General features: G+C 39.3%; 1 protein-coding gene across 1 annotated transcript; it reads right to left on the bottom strand.

Annotated features, from left to right (window-relative positions):
- Nucleotides 1-3,151: 3,151 nt before the first annotated feature.
- Nucleotides 3,152-16,976, bottom strand: RCN2 (reticulocalbin 2). The gene is made up of 7 exons (XM_076348459.1): nt 16,860-16,976; nt 16,591-16,696; nt 13,521-13,717; nt 10,844-10,957; nt 9,550-9,646; nt 6,916-7,058; nt 3,152-3,960 (listed from the first exon to the last, which is right to left on the bottom strand). Exons 1-7 carry the CDS (start codon nt 16,974-16,976, stop codon nt 3,808-3,810), a joined length of 927 nt encoding a protein of 308 aa, XP_076204574.1. The 3' UTR covers nt 3,152-3,807.
- Nucleotides 16,977-18,239: the final 1,263 nt, after the last annotated feature.

Raw genomic sequence — 18,239 nt, 5'->3', positions numbered from 1 at the left:
TGACAGTCTCTCTTACTTAGACATCGTCCAAAGAATCGTCCTAATGCACATTCCTACAGAGCTGGGGACTGCCCCTGAATTAGAGATAACTAATTTTGAGGATGAGGATGAGGTTACCTTGCCAACAAGAACGCTCAGCCTCTCTCTAAGAAGCCTGAGTGGTTATTACATGGAGACAAAGTGCTTTTACCAGCTTTAATATTTGAATTGGGAGTATTCTGCATTAGTGCTTACAAAGTGAGATCAGATGTAACAGGCCAGAGACCTTCAGTACGTGCTGAAGTAGGATGCCTCTTCACCTCAAACCACAGCGCATTGACAGAGAAAAAGCGACAGTTGACCTTCACCATCTCTTTTTATTCTTCCTGTTAAGTCAAAGCTAAGGTTTCAATTTTGAGTTAGATCTTTCGGTTTTTTTTCAGACTGGCTGTTTTGAGCTCTTCCAGCTGACCATAACCCGAACCGTGCTCATAAAACTTCCGCAGGTAGAAGTTGCGCCGTTTGATAGAATAAAGTCTGATGCTTCAGAAGGGGATACCGGGATGAAACGTAGCATTAGCTGAATCTGCCGTTGCTTTTTAAAATATCCCTATGACCTGTTTTTAGATGTTTGGTGAGGTTTCTGATTGGCGAGAAAATGAGAAAAGAATCAACGTTCCAACAGCGGTGGGACGGACAGGAACACAGAGAGACTGCCAAAGCATGACGTCCCTACGAAACCAGGCACAAACAGTCCCCTGGCTTTTCAGTCTGCCTTCTTGGCCATCGCGGTAGTCTCTGCTGCCTGTGTTGCTGGAGCAGACACAGAGATGTGTAAGGAAGAACAGGATTCTTTAGTATGCCTCTACGAGGTCTATTTGATCTGTAGGATACAGTGGTTGGAGGCTTTTTCAAAACAAAACGTCAGTTTTATATGACAGAACAACAGCACAAGACACAATCCTTTGTTCCAAAAGGTCTTCATGTTTGAGCACGTGTAGTTATAGCTAAAGTTTGCGTGTTGTGGAAAACTACCTGCAAAACCTGGCAGAGGGGAGGGAGCTACCAGACACTGCTCTCAGCCGTCACCAGAGAAACCCTGAATTTTCTGCAAAGAACAGGGCCAACAGGAAACATAAATTGCAGGCTAACCTGGGTTACTCTGTGCGTGACTTTCGCAGGCTCAGTACCAGTCGTTCCTTCCATAAATACATAGAATAAATTATGCCACACTGGAGCGCTAAAAATCTCTGCTCTGACTCATTAAAACTAAAGTTTCTATTTAATTTCTATCCACAGTGAAATAGGTATAAGTTCTAAAAGATACTTTGCTTCATTGCATTTTTTCTCAGTAAAGTTAAAAAATGCTAGGTAAGGGACTCTGTCAATGCATAACCCTGAAAATACTGGAGCCGCTCTCGTGTAGAATATTTGGATAGATGTCACTGAATGTTAAGTGGCGGATTGCCAAATTGGGCAACCTAAACACTAGATTAGACTATCAAGAGCCACAAATCCTTCTAAGATTGCGAAAGCACTACTAGGCTTCTAATCCTGAAGCAAAAGAAGCCTAATTTTAAAAACATTATGAGAAATCAAAAGAAGTCTACGTTAATTTACTCTAGGAATTACAGAAACGTTCAACAGAATACAACATCACTAAAGGACTGAGCTTAGCACTTCTCCAAATCCCCATTTCAGTGACATTAACAATTACATTGTTTCCTTTTGAAGCACCAGTTTTCTGTGCCCATAAAAACTACATGAAGAGCTGCAAAGTGATGAAAGCTGTAGTTCTATTTCTATCTTTCAGTGAGCTAAGCTCTGATAATACCTTACATGAGCTGCTTACAGAAATATTAGAATAAGCGATAAATCGGATGTTTGGCAGACTCCGAGATGTGGACTGTACAAATGCTGTGCTGTTCCCTATTTTACTACTCTTGCTACAGCTCTTCTTATTCTTGGTTTATGCAAATTATTGCAATCCAGCAAATGACTTCGAGCTGAGGCAAAGAGCAAAGGACAGCAGCATCCTTCCAAAGGCATTCTTTTTTTCTCCTTGTTTTGCAAGCTGAATTTTCAAGTTGATGACATTTTTAATAGCGAGTACGCAGTTGAATCTGTCATTAAGATTTGTTTAAAAATGCCCTAAAGAATAATAACAAATGGGCAACTTTGGGTATATTTCAAACCAACAAAGATGACAACAACTGTTTTAATTCCTGGACACACTGGATTTAATTAGACTTTTTTTTTTTTTTTTTTTAAATCAGATCCCACTATCACCACGGCAATAGTTGTACTCACATTCCCAGGAACTGAAATAAACGAATACAGGTTGAAAAAACCCCAACCACTAAAACTGAAAAAGCATTTGGAATTTCTATCACTATGATACCTAAAAAAAATACAGTAAAAGTATAGGTAGTTTTGTTCTGAATCAAAATTGCCAGCCTTCTAGTGGTGATACTTCAACACTTCTGTCGACAGGAATTTCCTGTTTGTTCTGAGAATAATGAAGATGTGGTATACTGGGAAAAAAACAAGGCAGAACTAGTTGCTTTCACTCAATAAAAGGAGAGTTGGGAGGAAGGAAAACATTAGTCAAGAAGAACGTTGCAAGAGCATTACAGGAGTTAGTTATCTAGGAATTAAAAAACCCCTAATACAGTCTGCACAAGCTATTCTGCGAGGCTTTGTCTTTGTTTAGAACACGGCTAATTTCTGTGACTTTCTAGGAGATAAAAAGCGAATATATATGTACTTTCCCAAATCGAATCTGTCGTGCCATTAACCTTTCAGACTATTTCAAATAATCACATAACGGGACAGTAGTTACTTTTATGAATGGTAATTGTGGAGCTTGCAACCAAAGTTAACTTTTAGAGGTTATTACTAGAAATATTATGTAATGCCTTGATGCTTTAGAGTTCCCTATATCCCCAATTAAAAAAAAACAAAATCCACAATTGCTTTTGCAAACTTGTCCAGAAAATGTTAAATGCACGCTTTGCTTGTTTTGAATCTTCTTTAGCGTCTAGAGGAGACGATGTGTCTTTGGTTTCTAAAAGCTAAGCATGTTGCCATTGTACATGACGTACATTGTGCACTTGGCAAGGAGTTGCTGCGGGTGACCCACAGTAAGTCATAAATGGACAAAACACAGAAAGACAGAATATTTTAAGTTTTAATCCAACAAATGAAGAGGGTCTTAACACTGTAAAATACCATTGTATTGCTAATGCTGTAGAATTGTACATTAAAAACAATTATTGTCTGTAGATGTAAAAATAGCAAGTTTTATGATACAATAAAACACAGTTTAGAAACCATTTAAAATTAAGTAGAAACCTCTTAAACAATTGAGGCATTAATCTAAGTGTTTCTCCAAACGTATTAAATAAAACACAGTTAATACTTGCTCTAAACAACCCCCCATCTTCCCCACTCCCCACCCTAATTAAACTGATTAGAAAAAATAGTAGTCTCTCAGTTGCTATGTTTTGCATTCTTTCAGAATCATTTAGATTCTCCATTTTCTTCAAGTACAACAGAACAACTCTTCACAATACAGCACTACCCCTGAAGTAATTTATTTCCCAACGTTATATAATTTTGGAAGTAAGTATTTAAGATTAATTTTGAAGGCTAGAAGAGGCCCAAGGAACTCGGCAGGAGGGCAATTAAATTTTGAATGCAGATTATTTACACAAACATTAGTGTACTGTAATTACAGCATAAAACTTGCAACATAGCTGATGGGTGCTTTTAACAAAAGCTCCAAATGAAAGAAAGGGAAGAAAAACAGATTACAAAATAAATAACCTAAAGTTCTTCATGGTAGAAACGTTCGTCGTGAAGCTGCCTACCATAATCCGTTGCTTCACTGTTAAGAAATAAATCCTGGTTCTTAAGAATTTCTGCTTCAGAAAGCTTTTTATCATCATTCAAATCCATTTCTTCAATAAGGTGAAGAGCCTTTAAAATAAATGGAACACCATGTGCACAGTTAATAGATACGAGCATTTATAAATAATGCTTTTGGAATGGCTTTGTCAAAGTCCTGCCACGACACCGTTATTTGTAACAAGCTAGACAAGATTTTACATTCAGAACAGAGCCTTTCTTTCCTTGGTTTGTTTCCCTTTGCCTCTTTTATTTAGTGGCAAAATCATAGTATCAGATCTCTACCCTCACTATCAATTCTAAAGCAACAAATCAATGTCAAACCCATAGCTTTACTTTGAGGGTGGAAGACAGTATTAAACCAGCAAAGATTAATCGTATTCCTGGGAGCACCCGTAGTCCTTGAAATCCACGGGCGAGTGCAGTACGCATCTTTAGTGTATGAGCTGCAGAAAATGCAAGCTTAGCATGTCAGCTAGAGACCCTGTGTTTGCAGAGGGCCCCTCTGGACATTCAGCCACTGAATGACAGCTACAATAGCAAGTTCTTGATGTGTGGGACCTCAACTAGGGTTTGAGCCAATGCAGTCTTCAAGTTGAGCATCCTCTTGCAGAAATGTGCACCCGTTATCTCTCAGTCACGTATTTACCCTGTCTCTGACAAGAGAAGCATCGTTTACAGCTCTCAGGTTAAGCTGTAGGCACTCTTGCTTTCAACTCTGGAGGTGTCTACTGCGCTAAGCCATTTTTTATTTCCTGAACCTGTGGAGACTCACTTTTCCATCATACATGCATATTAAAAAAAAAAAAAGGAAGTAGGGATAGAGATTTGCAGCTGGATATTCTGTATCTATTTATGATTTGCAAAAAATGCTCCATGGCTATAATTCATTATTAAAATGTAACTGGAAAGTATTTGATGTACACCATGAAAAAGGGTTTTCTACCTCCAACAGTGGATGAGATAAGCCATCTATGCGTAAGAACTTCAACTTTGGGTAGCAATTCATGTTCTCGCTCATTTCCTGAAAGCAAAAGCTTGCTTTTCCGAAAAAACTTTTAAATACTAAATCATGATGATGTCAAATGAAACTGCAAGTTAAAACAATTCTCAGATTTTTGCTTATTTATATATTGTAAAAGGAGGGAAGTTCAGCAGTAAAACAAAAAAAGTGGCAGAATATTTTAGTTGTAGCTTATTCACAAGCATTACATAGCTCAAAGTTAAAAAGCTAGTACAGCAGCTCTATTGCACCTATTATTTCTGAGAAACAGAGGAGTCCTAGTAGTACGTGTTTTTTATTTGCTAAACATCTACAAATACAATGATTTAGAGAATCCTTCTGTTCCTACGTTTTCTGATTGGTTTGGCTCAATATAACTGCTTAGTGACTTTTTTTTTTTAAAGTTAAATATTACTTACATTTAAGCTGACTACATCACCAAAAAGGACTGAAGAAAATAACAGGGACTAATGTCAGCCAAGCAGATTTTAAAAGCACTCTGCATGGCAAAAGCTACAAGATTATTAAGACAAACATCTTGGTAAACACATATCAATTCCTGGAAATGGAATGTATAGTAATTTTTCTATTTTTATGTTATTTAGCTACCAGGTTTCTCAAGTCATTTTGCAATGCCAAAATGAAGCTGCAATATTCAGCTTTCAAACAGCAGTTTATGACTTAAGTCAATCCCTTTAGGATTAATTACTTTGCTAAGCCCTTATATTAACTGAAGAAAAAAATAGCACATCAGAGAAACAAGTAAAAAACCGATTTCTTGCAGAACTGAGCTATTACTACAGCATGGCCTTGCTGTAAGCTAAAATTTGAATGAATAGTGAAGAACTGCTAAAAAAAACGCAACCAAGCAAACCAACACGGATATGAATAGACTCGACACCACACAGAATTCATGTCAGTTAGAACAGCATTCTTTCTGTGAAATAAGAACCAACCACCCTCAAGAGTCAGATGTTAAAAAAAGTTTGCGCAAAGGCTTACAAACCCACATTTACAAAAATACTACTAGAGCAATTTAACAGCTTGGCTTCTTACAAGGTTAGATACGTTAGCACCCAGTGCTGCGTCCCAACCACGTTGCTTTTTCTGTCACCAACAGAGCTGAAAAAGGAAGAGGCAGGACCTCAGTAATGAGATGGTCCAACACAGCAGATGGGCTATGCTGTTTGACACAAAGCGTCTCCTGTCTCCACCAGGAATTGCAGAGGCATGGGAACACCTGTTGTTCCTGCCATTCTGAACACCAAAATCCTCCAGTGCAAAGGAAAAAGATTTGGACGAATTAAGATAAAAAGTTACTAGCAGAAAGGCAGAAATCCTCTCTACTGCAGTCAGCGACTGCAAAGTCTGCTTACTAAAATAGGTTGTTCCAGAACACTCGGTGCTTCTACTGCCTGCTACAAAAAAATAAACTAAGACAGCTAAAACGAGAATCCACTTAAACCTATTATGGCGTTCTACCCCTGATTAAACCATTTTAATTATCATCATCAAAGTTTGCATTACAGCATCTTGAATCATAGAATACTTCCATTTTCTTGTACTTAGGAAAAGACAAGTTTTTAGTTCTACAAATTATGGTGTCTTATCCAGTTAGAAGAATCACGATCAATTTCTGTTTTCAAAATTATGCTGTCGGTACGTAACAACTTCTTTTAGTAGTATATCTCATTAGATTTCCCTACAATAACTAAAAAATAACTGATTAAAATACCGTACCTTTAAGTCAAACCAGATAAGCTATTTAAACATGTAGAAAAGCGCTTTGTTAATTTACAAGCATTCATACAATTAATAGGAACTTCAAATTTGCCTAATGCAGTTAAAGGACCTGCATTCTTTGTCAAACTGAAAAAAAGGTTAAAAATACATGCAAAGACCTACTAAGCATTCTTTTTCAACTACTAAGACATGGTAAATCTGAATGTATCTGTCATTTTGTTGTGATACCTTCAGAATTCTACTGCATTAATGAAAATCTAAACAGCAGTCAAAACACATACCTCCTCTTGTGCAATACCCTGATTATTAGGTACTATCCAAGACAACAGCTCTTGAGGGTTGAGTTTTCCGTCGTTATCCTTGTCATAGTCATTCACAAACCGATCCTTCTCAACAAGTATCCATTCTGGATCTTCCCTTGCAGCTAGTAAGACACATTTGTCAAGTTTAAAGCCACTCCTTACCTTAAAGCAGATGTTTTCACCTTTTCTCCTAAGCAAATTCACTTAATCTCATAAAACATAACACAAAAAAGTGATTTCACTGAACAAAGACAAGCCTTACAGACCAGTCCCAATAGATTAAATAAATGCATCTGTCTACATATGAAAAAAAACCCACTTGTATAGATTAAAACAGAATTTAAAGCTAAGGTAATATTAAGATTGTAAACTTACAGTTTAACTAAGTGGACATTAAAGTCAAGGGTTACCATCAACTGAACTGTTTATTTTAATACATCCACGATTACCCAAATTGCTAGTGGAGAAACCATACTGTATACTGAATGTTTTGCCAAGTAGATGGTTTCCTACTTACTGGGACAGCTGACATATCAGTAGGAAGAACTTGAAGTGGATGACAGAGATCTCTTACATTTGCAGTATTCACCTTGACTGAGTTAAGATCACTCTCTCCCATTAACGTATAGCAATCGTGTTGCAGATACCATGTTGAGAGTATCACATGACAGCAATATGAGCAATACTAAAGGCCTCAGACATTGGTCATCTCGGCACTTAACGGACAGAGGAAAGTAGGGAAAAGCTTTAAATCAACAAGTGTCCCAAAAAGTAGGTAGATAACTAGTGTTTTGCAGTACATGGGATTATGACATTATAAGGCCATCCGAAGTTTTTAATAACATTCTACCGTCTGTTCCCCTGCTTTAACATCCAAGGGAGGTTCATCTGTGACAGATAACGGAGAAGGCAAAGCTCTTGATTAGTGCAGACTCAACAGACTCAGGCCAATACCACAGGCTTTCAAATTAGTTTACTGTCTAATTTTTTTTTTTTTCTAAAATACCTGGAATATATCCAAAGCAATTCCATTTACTGTTTTTATTTATTTGTATACTTGATTTATACTTACCCTATGCACCGGTATTACATCCTGCAACCTAGCCAGCAATCTTACACTTGTCTCTAACTCTTCAAGAAATTTAGAAGCAATTCGTCGAACTGATCTTTCACCACTGATAAACATTGCAGACAAGCATGAACAGGTAATTTGACTTCCTAAAACTTATGGAAGTCAAAAGTAGTTGACATCTCAAGCAGATAAATAACAGTTTAAAAATAATTAGGTTTCTATTATAAAAGAAGAAAAAGAGTGAAGTCTCTCTCCTTCCTTTCTAACATCTAGTTTACAAGTAGATTATCCCTTAATGTCACAGTTCACCATACACTGTTGCCCAAAATCACAAGACAATTATGAAACCAGACCCACCATGTGGTTTATTAGTCATTTTAAAGTGTGCCGCAGGAACACTGTCTGCAGGAGAGATGGCCATTTGGAGAAAAGTTGAAGTAGTTTCTACAATTATAGCCGATTCTGAATTCTGGCTAAAAAGTTTTAATGACAAAGCTGTTATCCTCTCTATTACTGCAAGGACCCTAGCAACAATTTCACTCCTTTGTAACGACTTCAGATAGACTGGCTTGGAAAAGCTTTTTTAAAGTCAGAGCAGGAAAAAGATAAAGAACCCTGTAGTTGCATGAGAGATATATTGTTTTTACTGGCTCTGGCAAACAAAGATGGTAATAAAAGGTGAAATTCCAGGTGGTTGATTGGAGTGAAGAAAAACTGACTATTCCCCTATTTCTCCGTATCCTCATGTAGCTTAAACATTTTCCGCAGCTAGGATGCTAGTCCACACTTAAGAATTAGCACTCCTTAAGACCAAGCAGACTTTCGACATGCCTCAAGCTACTGGTCTTTTTGGAACTGGAGGAGTTATTTGCACTATCTTGTAGCAAATCAAATACAGCATATAAAGTATTTATCTGTTAGCAACACAGCTAGAGAAAAGTATTGATAAACACCAGGTGAGCGTCCTTTTTCTTGTTAAAGAAGGAACAGAGCAAGTTTAAGGAAGGGCAAGAGTGGAAAAAAACCAAAAAGTGAAAGCAGGTAGGCTTTTGTTATCCGGTACAATGAACGGACTCCTTACGCTTCCCCTCCACCTCTCTTAAAACACACACAGCTTCAATCCTTCTGAAGCAAGGCTGACAGCTGCCTTCTTCAGCTGATAAAGACCAAGAAAGTTTAACCTTACATTCATGCTGGCTGGTTTCGCAGATGTATTCAGTTAGCAAAACTGCATCTTATTTCAGCTGCATACCTAGCGATGAGGAATATGCTTCAGTCTTTAGGAAAACAAGAAGTAACTTGCAAGGAAACACTGGAATGGGCTATACACAAACTACTGCCAAACACATACAGGGCAGACTGAAATAATGACCTACTATGCCCAGTAGCAGGAAACTGAATTATTCTAAAAGACAGGATAACGTTACTCAGAACCTGTAGGTGGAGGTATAAAAAGCTGAAAATAAAGGTGCATAAAATTCACCCCATTCCAAAAGCTTTTGTTCAGTTCCTTCTTTCATGCCCCTGCCCTTTTTCCTTACTTGGGTCTCTTCTGTAGTCACCAAGGAATTCTTCCAGGCTAACAAATCCATCACCATCTTTATCATGTTCTTCTAAAGCCTCCTGAATGACAAAGTCCTTTTGCATACATACAAAAAGCAAAGTATCAATTTGTGAAAAATTAGCATCTTGTAATCAAGAGAAACAGCAATAAATCATTTTAGAGCAGTAAGGTATTCCTTAAAGTAAAGACTTGCTCATTTCAAACGTGCTTTTCTGTTTTACGCAGACTAGTGCAGTAATTGGTTCCTGTGCAACAAAACAGATCTGTTCTTAAGAGTTTAGATGTCAGGTTTTATGGAAACCAAATCTGAAAGGTGAATCCTTCATCATAACTCAAAACTACACAAGTAGCTGAGAAACATGAATTTGTACAAAGCTGTATCATCTCATTTCACTTTTCTTTTTTTACGTGATGTATTCTCTAATTTGCCTTTTTGCAACTTTATGAAATTGTTAGGAAAACTGGTTGGTATTTTTGGTCCTGTGAAGCCAGCGTGCCTGTTCTTGTAGTTCTGTCTTTTCTTGTTTGTCCATAATCAACAGTTACATCAACACAAACAGAGGCTCTGTTTGCATGGCACTCCTCCTGGCAGTTGGCTCTGCAGCATCAGACAGCCAAAACTGAAGGCTCTATTGCAGAAAAGCACCAATGTACTTTTAACTGGGGTCAACTGTCGGTACGGAGCTGGAATGACACCGACAGTCACAGCAGTGATGAAACAGATGACCAAGGATGAAGTGCTCCTGGCTGAAATAATCAACCCCCAATAGTACAGTCAATATTAAAGCTTCAGACGGGCTTGAATGCTCTTTTTTGGCCAGAAAAGTGACTATTGTGTCACTTTAAGCAAAGTGAGAGTAACCGACACTTGACCTTTTCCTTTGCAAAGAAATCTTTCCTGTAAGTCTCCCTAACTAGAATTGAACTCTGAACTAGGCATGAGACTTCCTCAAGCAAAAATCTCACTGATATATTTCCAGCCTAACGGAGTTTAGAGAGAGCTACGTCAGTCCAATCCGAAAAGTTTGGGACAGTTGTGCAGTAATAGTTCTCGAAACAGATTTGAAAGCAAAGCACTGAACTACTGCTCCAGCTCCTGAACTCCAGCACTGGATCCACAACACGTTATCTGATTTTTAATTTGGTCTGTAAAAGCAGTACACGTAAGTGCTCAAACGCACAGTTCCTGTAGTACTGGGGCTAAGCACATGCATTAAAAAGATGTTGCACCTATACATACAGGCCGATAAAGATACCCTCCTAAATCTTACCGTCATATATTCCACTTCTTCAGGATGTTCAAAAGCAACAAATTCATCCACATTTAGATGAGGAACATCATCTCTATTAGCTTTTTCAAAACGCTTTTTCTCCTTTAAATGAAGCTTAGAAAATAGATTTAGTTAGAGCACTTAATGAAAAGGAAAAACAACATTATAGTAGCTGGCTGTAAGCTCATTAGAATATTAATGGTTTCACATTACCGACTCATATTATACTGATGTTGTATTTTCACTAAAAAGAGCTCATCCAAAGCAACAAGAACAGCACTTTTAATTGAGGTAGTTTTATTCTAAGAATCGCATAAAAACTTCCTTTGTTTCAATTTAAGGAGACATTTAAAACACACTCTTAGCCAAGGCTTCAAAAACACGAAAGGGAGATAATGAACAGACCAAGAATTCTTGTCTTTATACATGCTTCCTCTTCTAAAAGTCACCAATTCCCAAACTAACCTAGTGGAGTACAAGGATTATAATTAATGGTAGCCATCGCAAATTCCAAAATTTACATTTTAAGGACATTTAAGCTTCTGGATCTGTATCTTATTTATATCAAGGGCTGTCTGTAATCAAGGGCTGTCTGTAGTTCGAAGAAGGTCTTGAAATATCATATATGTAAAATGTCTTTTCTGAAGCCATTTTAAGTGCTGAAGGATTAGACAGATTCCTTTAATACAAGACTGTTGTCCATTACATCTGAACATATTTCAAAGCAAAGTCACTTCTCTAACCTGTTTTAAGTATAAATATTAGCATGCCTTTTAAAAATAAATAATATCCAGAATAAGTAGGCAAGTTCTTATTTCTGAATGTCTTGCACTTCCTGTTTCTGTATTCCAAATGTGCAAAAATTTTTGTATTTTTTTCTTGTTTCATTTTGTACAGTCTCTTTAGACAAAATAAAGACCACACCATTGATAACTGATCTCTACTCAAACTGCATGTGATGTGAGCTATAAAAATTCTGGAATCCCATGATTAAGTGTGTTGTGCTATCAGTGTGACTCTGATCTGGATAAGGGAGTGGCCAGCAAACCAGAGATCACAAATACTTTAAAACTAACCATTTGAAATTGTACTTCTTAGTTTATGTGCTATGTATTGACACTTCTCTCTAAATTAGGCTAACCTGATTAATACGGAGCATAACATGTAACAAATAAAGTGTAATTATAAGATCTTAACTATTCTGCAAAATAATTAAACGTACTCTTAAAGAAAAGCTGACCTCAGCTGAGAGTTTAAATAGGAAGGCAATTCAGAAGGACTGACCACAGAAAGTACTAGACTGCAACATAAACTTGAACTATTGAGGGAAAAAGTCTATTTTTCAGGGTTTTTTTGAGAAGTGATGAACAAGGCTGCCACCTTCTGGTAAATTCATATGCCTACTTGACGTCAATTCTAAATCAATACCACAGTCTAACTCTTCCATTTTGATTAGAGCAGGATCACTGATTTCCAAAAGTAAGGAGAATGCTGAAGATGGCTGACATGTGACACTTGCACAATGCTGCTAATTTTGCTCTTTACAATACATGTTGAAGAAGTCAGCAAGCAGGAAAACCTAGCAAGCAGTCAAACAAAGTATAGCATAAATAAGTGAGTAGGAGTTCTAGCTCAGCATATATATCTATGATGGCAGTATCTCAAACATGGGATCAATATTTTGACTGGTAGTTCCATTTAAAGTCTTGTTTTATTTAAAAGCTATGTAATTATTCACTTAAGTGACCTCCAAAGCTTTACAGTTTGTTTCTTCCGTGTGTAAAATCCCCTGCCCATTGCCTAATTTAGCTTCACTTCTGCCGACATCCTATATTATCTACTACTACTTTACTAAAAGCAGCCAAAGCAATCCTCACAGAAAAAAAAACCAAAACAACTCAGGCCAGAATAGTCTAAAAACTCACTTATTCTCATTTTGAGAAATATTTACATGTACTTATAAATGTGTAACTTGAAAGGAAACAAGTTTTGCTATGTGGTGATTCTCGGTGAACCTTCCCTCCCTGCCTCTCTTGCCTCTTTCCTTTCCACTCTTAAATATTTGTTTTCATATATGAGATTAATCCATAACTTCTATTGTTTATACATCCAGTTTTAGCTCTCAGAGTTGCATTTCGATTGCTAAAAATGTCTGAATCGCTATTGCTTTCTCTGTGGGTCTCTAATGGACAGAAAATATTAAAGCAGGCAATATTGATACTCCACACTGGGTACTTGAGAAATAACTGAAAAAGTGGATAGAACAGTGCAATAAAGCAGGTTAAAAAGTACAAAGGTTTCCTCTACCTCCAACACCAGTGGTACTGGCCCCCACTGAAGGCAGGACACTGGTTAGGCTACAGACCTAATCTAACAGATTGCCATCTTGTTTGAAGACGACGGCTGGAGACTGTGCTCTGTGATAAGACTGTCAATAGACTTATAGTCCTCTCAGCCAGCAAAAAATACTCAGGAGGTACGATTTCAGTCTGTCTTTGTTTTGTCAGTAGCAGCTTTAATACTCCCTTACTTTCCTTTAATTACTCCCCTATCTCAGATGAAAGTGTTAAAACGTGCCAGCTGCTACGGTTTCTCTACCCATCTTGTTACGTCACAATAAACAAACATTGCTGCCTTTTGCCAACAGCTTACAGAAACTGGTGCTGAAACATTTTACCTGTCGAAATGATTCTTCTTCTTGATCCTCCAGGACAGTGTTCTCATCAAAATCAATTACACGATCATACATTTGCATATTATACTCCTTCCAAGACACTAATCCATCACCATCTTTGTCATAGTCGTTGAAGTGTTGCTTAGCTTCTTGCGTAACATAATGTTTAAAAGACTGCTGTATCCAGGAACTCAGCTCATCTGTGAAAATCATTGAAAAATAATAAAATAAAAAAATCAGAATCATCTGCACTATAAAAACTGTAAAGACAACACAGGTCTATCCAGTCTGGAATATACTCTGCAATTCAGATGTAAGCATATAGGCAAGAGGCTAGTTAAAGCGAAACAATCTGTTTCCTCCATGCTCTGGCTTTTTTCAAGTTAACTGAATGAGAGAACAGATCGCAGCCACAGCCTTCAGTTTTGCTTTTGTAGTACCATTTCCCCATTGATACCCTTAGGCTAGAGTTACACGGTTACTGTAATCTGGCTTATATTGGTGCTGCCAGAAGAAGTGTGATGCATCCCTCTCTGATACTCATGGGAAGCGGTAGGAAAAAATGATTACAGGTAGTGTTGACACAGCTGCATAGTGAACTGGATCACTAAAAACTTATGCCGTAAGAAGGAAGATTCTTAGTTTTCAGCTGAGAAAGTACCCTTATTTAGCTCACTGGGACCTGAACAATGGAAGCCAGAAGCCTGCCCCTGTTGGTGCCTGCTGACATATTTACGTCAGCTTGAAATGATTATCTGGCCATGCCTTTTCAAATCTGAAGCCAGCCAACACTGTAGCATCCTTTCACCTTTTTTTTTTTCTTCAGAGCTTTATGAAAATGATGCTGAATATGGTTTAGACAGACAACTCTAAACATAACTTTGTACCCAAAAATACATTGTTCCCATCAGTTTTGGGTTTCTTTTGAAAAACCCACAAACCGAAATAGAACCAAATTCACTGCCATTGCCTTAATTACCTAAAGTAAAATATTAACAGATGTTTTCCCTTTACTTGGGACTGAAATCAAGCCTTATATATTTTGGAAATGCTTTTAAGCTACTTGTTTTTATAGAAACGTGGCTAAAAGAAATAAAGCTTAATATACAGATGAATTCACACAAATACATTAAAGTTACTTCATTTAAAGAAGATTGGAAGAACATATTCTCTCGGTACCATCCAGTTATTTTCAGATGCCTGGAAGTGGAAGACAACTTCCTCTGCATTGCAAAATTATATAGCTAAATCAACTCAACTGAAATCCTGCTCTGAAGAGTCATAATGACTAACAAAAAACTCCTACAGAAATTACTGCTTTGGTGTAGAAAAATCTTACAGCATTTTCTAAATACGGAAGTGTCTTATTCTATCCTTCTTGGCAGAAGTGTCAATACAACTTTACTAGGTTTATTTAAATATCGGTGAAAAGCAGTAAGAGATTTTTAAAAATGTATTTTGAATACTGAATTTGTATTACCAAAGGAACCAACTTCATAATAGATTGTGTGAATTGATTGAACATGTGGAGGCATGCATGCCACGTTTTGTAACCACCGAGGCTTGTGCACAAAACCAGCACTGCCTTACAAGAAACTGCAACACGATTTCTTAAAGATGGGTAACATATAATTTATAGCATGGTTTATTTCCCAGTATTTAAGGCATGAGGCACAGCCATCTGAACACATAATGTCCGGTGCCATTAATCAGAAATACTTAATGCTCCGACATTAGAGAAGCAATATTAATATATCACATCTTCTCTCACTGTTAGCCTCCAAACAGAGGCGCCACTAATAAGGAAGAAGTTCTCCAAAGAGGGTTTTGCAACACACTGAGAAATAACTGAGCTGGAAGAGCTTCGATACAGTAAGTTTCTCAGTGTAAAAACACGTTCCACTGTGAGTTTTCTTTTGGGACGTGAGGAGAAGGCAAGTTTCCATTAGGCTGAGAACCAGATGCAATACATACCATGAGGATGGAGTATGGGTGGAATTTCTACACTTTAAAATAGACCTCTTCCCTTAATAGCCTTCACGTTGTGAACTGCCTGTTGTTTATTACAGGGATTAGCAATCCCACCGAAGTTATATACTATCTCACCTCTACGCAACTAGCTGCAGGAACACTGAAGTAAGTGTGCAGTTGATTAGTTTCAGCATGTAAAGACATTCAAGAGATATAGTTGATCTTGTCTTTAAAACCACATTTTATCCTCTCACCTAGAAAGCTTTCTTCATGTTTAATACCATGTTAATGAAATATCACTGTTCTGGTGTTTGAACAAGGATTCTGCTTGCTCTGTGTGTGTGTACGTGCCAGACTTTTGATTTTTTGTCAAAATCACAGCAAAACAACAAAAATACATTTTCATAATGAGTTTAAAAATGAAATTAAGAAAGTGTCATGATGATGTACTGAAAGGAAGTGCCTGAGTTTACTGTGGACTTCACAAGTTTGACTGATAAAAACCTGTCTGGGAAGAGACATTTGATACTACACTGTGATGAAATGAGTATACGATCCCTCAGTGTCACTTGGTGTCACCAGGCACTGAAGCGCATATATATAGTGTTATGGCTGCAGCGTACTTTCTTTGCCTCTTAAACTTGCTCTCCGAGTTGCACAAACAGGATTTCAAGCACAGAAATCCACTTGATTCAAAGTGGCTTCAGACGTGCAAGGAGCAGGTAAAGTGCAAAGCTGGTGTCTGCAAGTGAGCATTGCTCTCCTACCCATGTTAACTCACTCCTGTGTGCTCTTGATGGCCCTCACTTCTTTCATCATGTAAAACAGAAATCTTAGGGACTGAGGTATCCTCTGTATAACAAAGTCTTTTGGCATTTCTGACGCACTGTGCAAGAGGGTCGTTACGTTTTTCATGGAGATCCTCCACTGCGTAAGAGCCATCGGCTGTGTCACGGGGGAGAGCGTCCTTCTCTGAGGGCACTGGGCCAGACCCGGGACGCGGACGAAGCCCAGTCCCCACGCGCGCCACCAACTCGGCTCCGGGGCACGCAACCCCCGCGGCCCCCGGGCCAGCGCGCTGCCGGGCGCCGCCCGCCGTTACCCTTGGTGAGGAGGCCGTCCGCGTCCGAGTCGATCTTCTTCACAATGGCCCTCAGCCGCCGCTGCTGCTCTTCCGGGCTGAGCCGCGCGTACTCCTCCGCCTCCTCCTGCGGCAGAGGGAACCGCGCGTCAACCCGCCGCCCCCGGACGCCCGCCGCGGGGGAAAGCGCCCACGCCGCGGCCTCGCCGGCGGGAAGCGGCGCGGTCGGCCCGCTCCCGCCCGCCCCCACGTTCCCCCGCCACCGCGGGCCGGGGGGTGCCGCCGCCCACCTGTCCGCCGAGCAGCGCCTCCCGGTCGTAGTCGGCGCGGTGCTGTCCGTGCGCCGCGCCCAGCGCCGCCAGGGCCAGGGCCAGGCCCAGCGCCAGCAGCAGCACCCGCCGCCCCATCTCGCCCGCCGAGGAGGGGACCCGCGGCGAGGGGCGGGGAAAGGGGCTGCGGAGGGCGGGCCGAGCGGCGGCGGGGGGCTCGGGGACGCCGCCTGCGCGGAGGGTGGGCCCCGCGCCCCTCGGAGGCGGCGGGGCAGAGGGCGCGGGGGGGCTCGCCGGGGCCCTCGGGGTACACCCAGCCCTGGGCGTCGCCCGTGCGAAATACACGCAGCGGGAACGTACAGCTAGTTAAGAACAAGAAAGGTTATCCTCCTCTTGCCCAGTCCTTCCCTTTATGCCGTATCAGTGGAAGATACCAAATACCATCAAGATACATAGACAATTTCCAACTTTTAAGCACCAGTGAAGCCTGGCAGACTGAAGTGACTGTTACCAGAACTTCAGACAAGCATCTGCAAACCCTGAGGGAAGATTATCAGGAAACAAGCAGTGTAAAAGTTTTATACCAGAAAGGAACAAACGTTTCTCCCGCCTGAGGACCCAACTCACAAGTTAACACTTCTAACACAAAGGGAAGCAGTGCTTTATAAATGCAGTAACAAGGGGGATCAATACAAATTTTCATAACTGTTCAACACAGATAATAGAAAAGAAGCTAAAATAAATTTAACCTCATTGACTACTCGGACAAACTGAAAATACATTGAGTAAATGAGCAGGGGGCCTCCCCAGGAATACCATTCCTAAAGCTGTCACATGAAATTGGGATTGCTCTGATCCCGAGCCCACTGAGGTCAAATTAATCATTCTTACTGGATTAATTGAGATTTACCTAAGGCCATTGTTAGATTTGTTATTTCTCCTTTTGATATTCATGTATATCTAGAACTCCTCTTTTAAACAGAAAGAAGTGAGGTTAGCCTACCTGTATTTCCAGAAATGCAATTGTTGCCAGGTTTAAGAAGAGCCCTCAATTAATGGAGGTTGTCTGCTGCGCTGTCGTGTCCCTTCCGTGGCGATAGCAATGTGCTGCGCCCCAGTTAACCTCAAATTCTATTAACTGTGAAGAGCTACGACAGTTCATTTGAAGATCTGAGAGTAAAATATTGCAATAAATCACTAGATGTGTTATTGCAATTTCCTGCCCATATAAGAAATGTCTTTCTATTAAAAAATCTAATAGCGAGTTAAGTCTAATATCTTTTATTGGCTTAAATGTCAAATTTCCCATCAGTATTTATATAAATCACATATACAAAACGTGAACTAAGTTATACTACTTGTGGCATGTGTAGACAAAGCAAATCCTATAAGCAATCAAAA

Source organism: Aptenodytes patagonicus, chromosome 10, assembly GCF_965638725.1.
Source record: "Aptenodytes patagonicus chromosome 10, bAptPat1.pri.cur, whole genome shotgun sequence".
In the NCBI taxonomy this organism is placed as follows: Eukaryota; Metazoa; Chordata; class Aves; order Sphenisciformes; family Spheniscidae; genus Aptenodytes; species Aptenodytes patagonicus.
This window is presented reverse-complemented; position numbering and strand designations above follow the sequence as displayed.

What these genes read in the sequence shown, in the direction of transcription:
- RCN2 (XM_076348459.1), bottom strand. Translation starts at nt 16,976, where the DNA reads ATGGGGCGGCGGGTGCTGCTGCTGGCGCTGGGCCTGGCCCTGGCCCTG. An exon ending in GGACGGCCTCCTCACCAAGG is followed by an intron (nt 13,718 to 16,590) that starts GTAACGGCGGGC and finishes TGATTTTCACAG; the next exon opens with ATGAGCTGAGTTCCTGGATA. An exon ending in AAGAAGTGGAATATATGACG is followed by an intron (nt 9,647 to 10,843) that starts GTAAGATTTAGG and finishes TGTATGCAAAAG; the next exon opens with GACTTTGTCATTCAGGAGGC.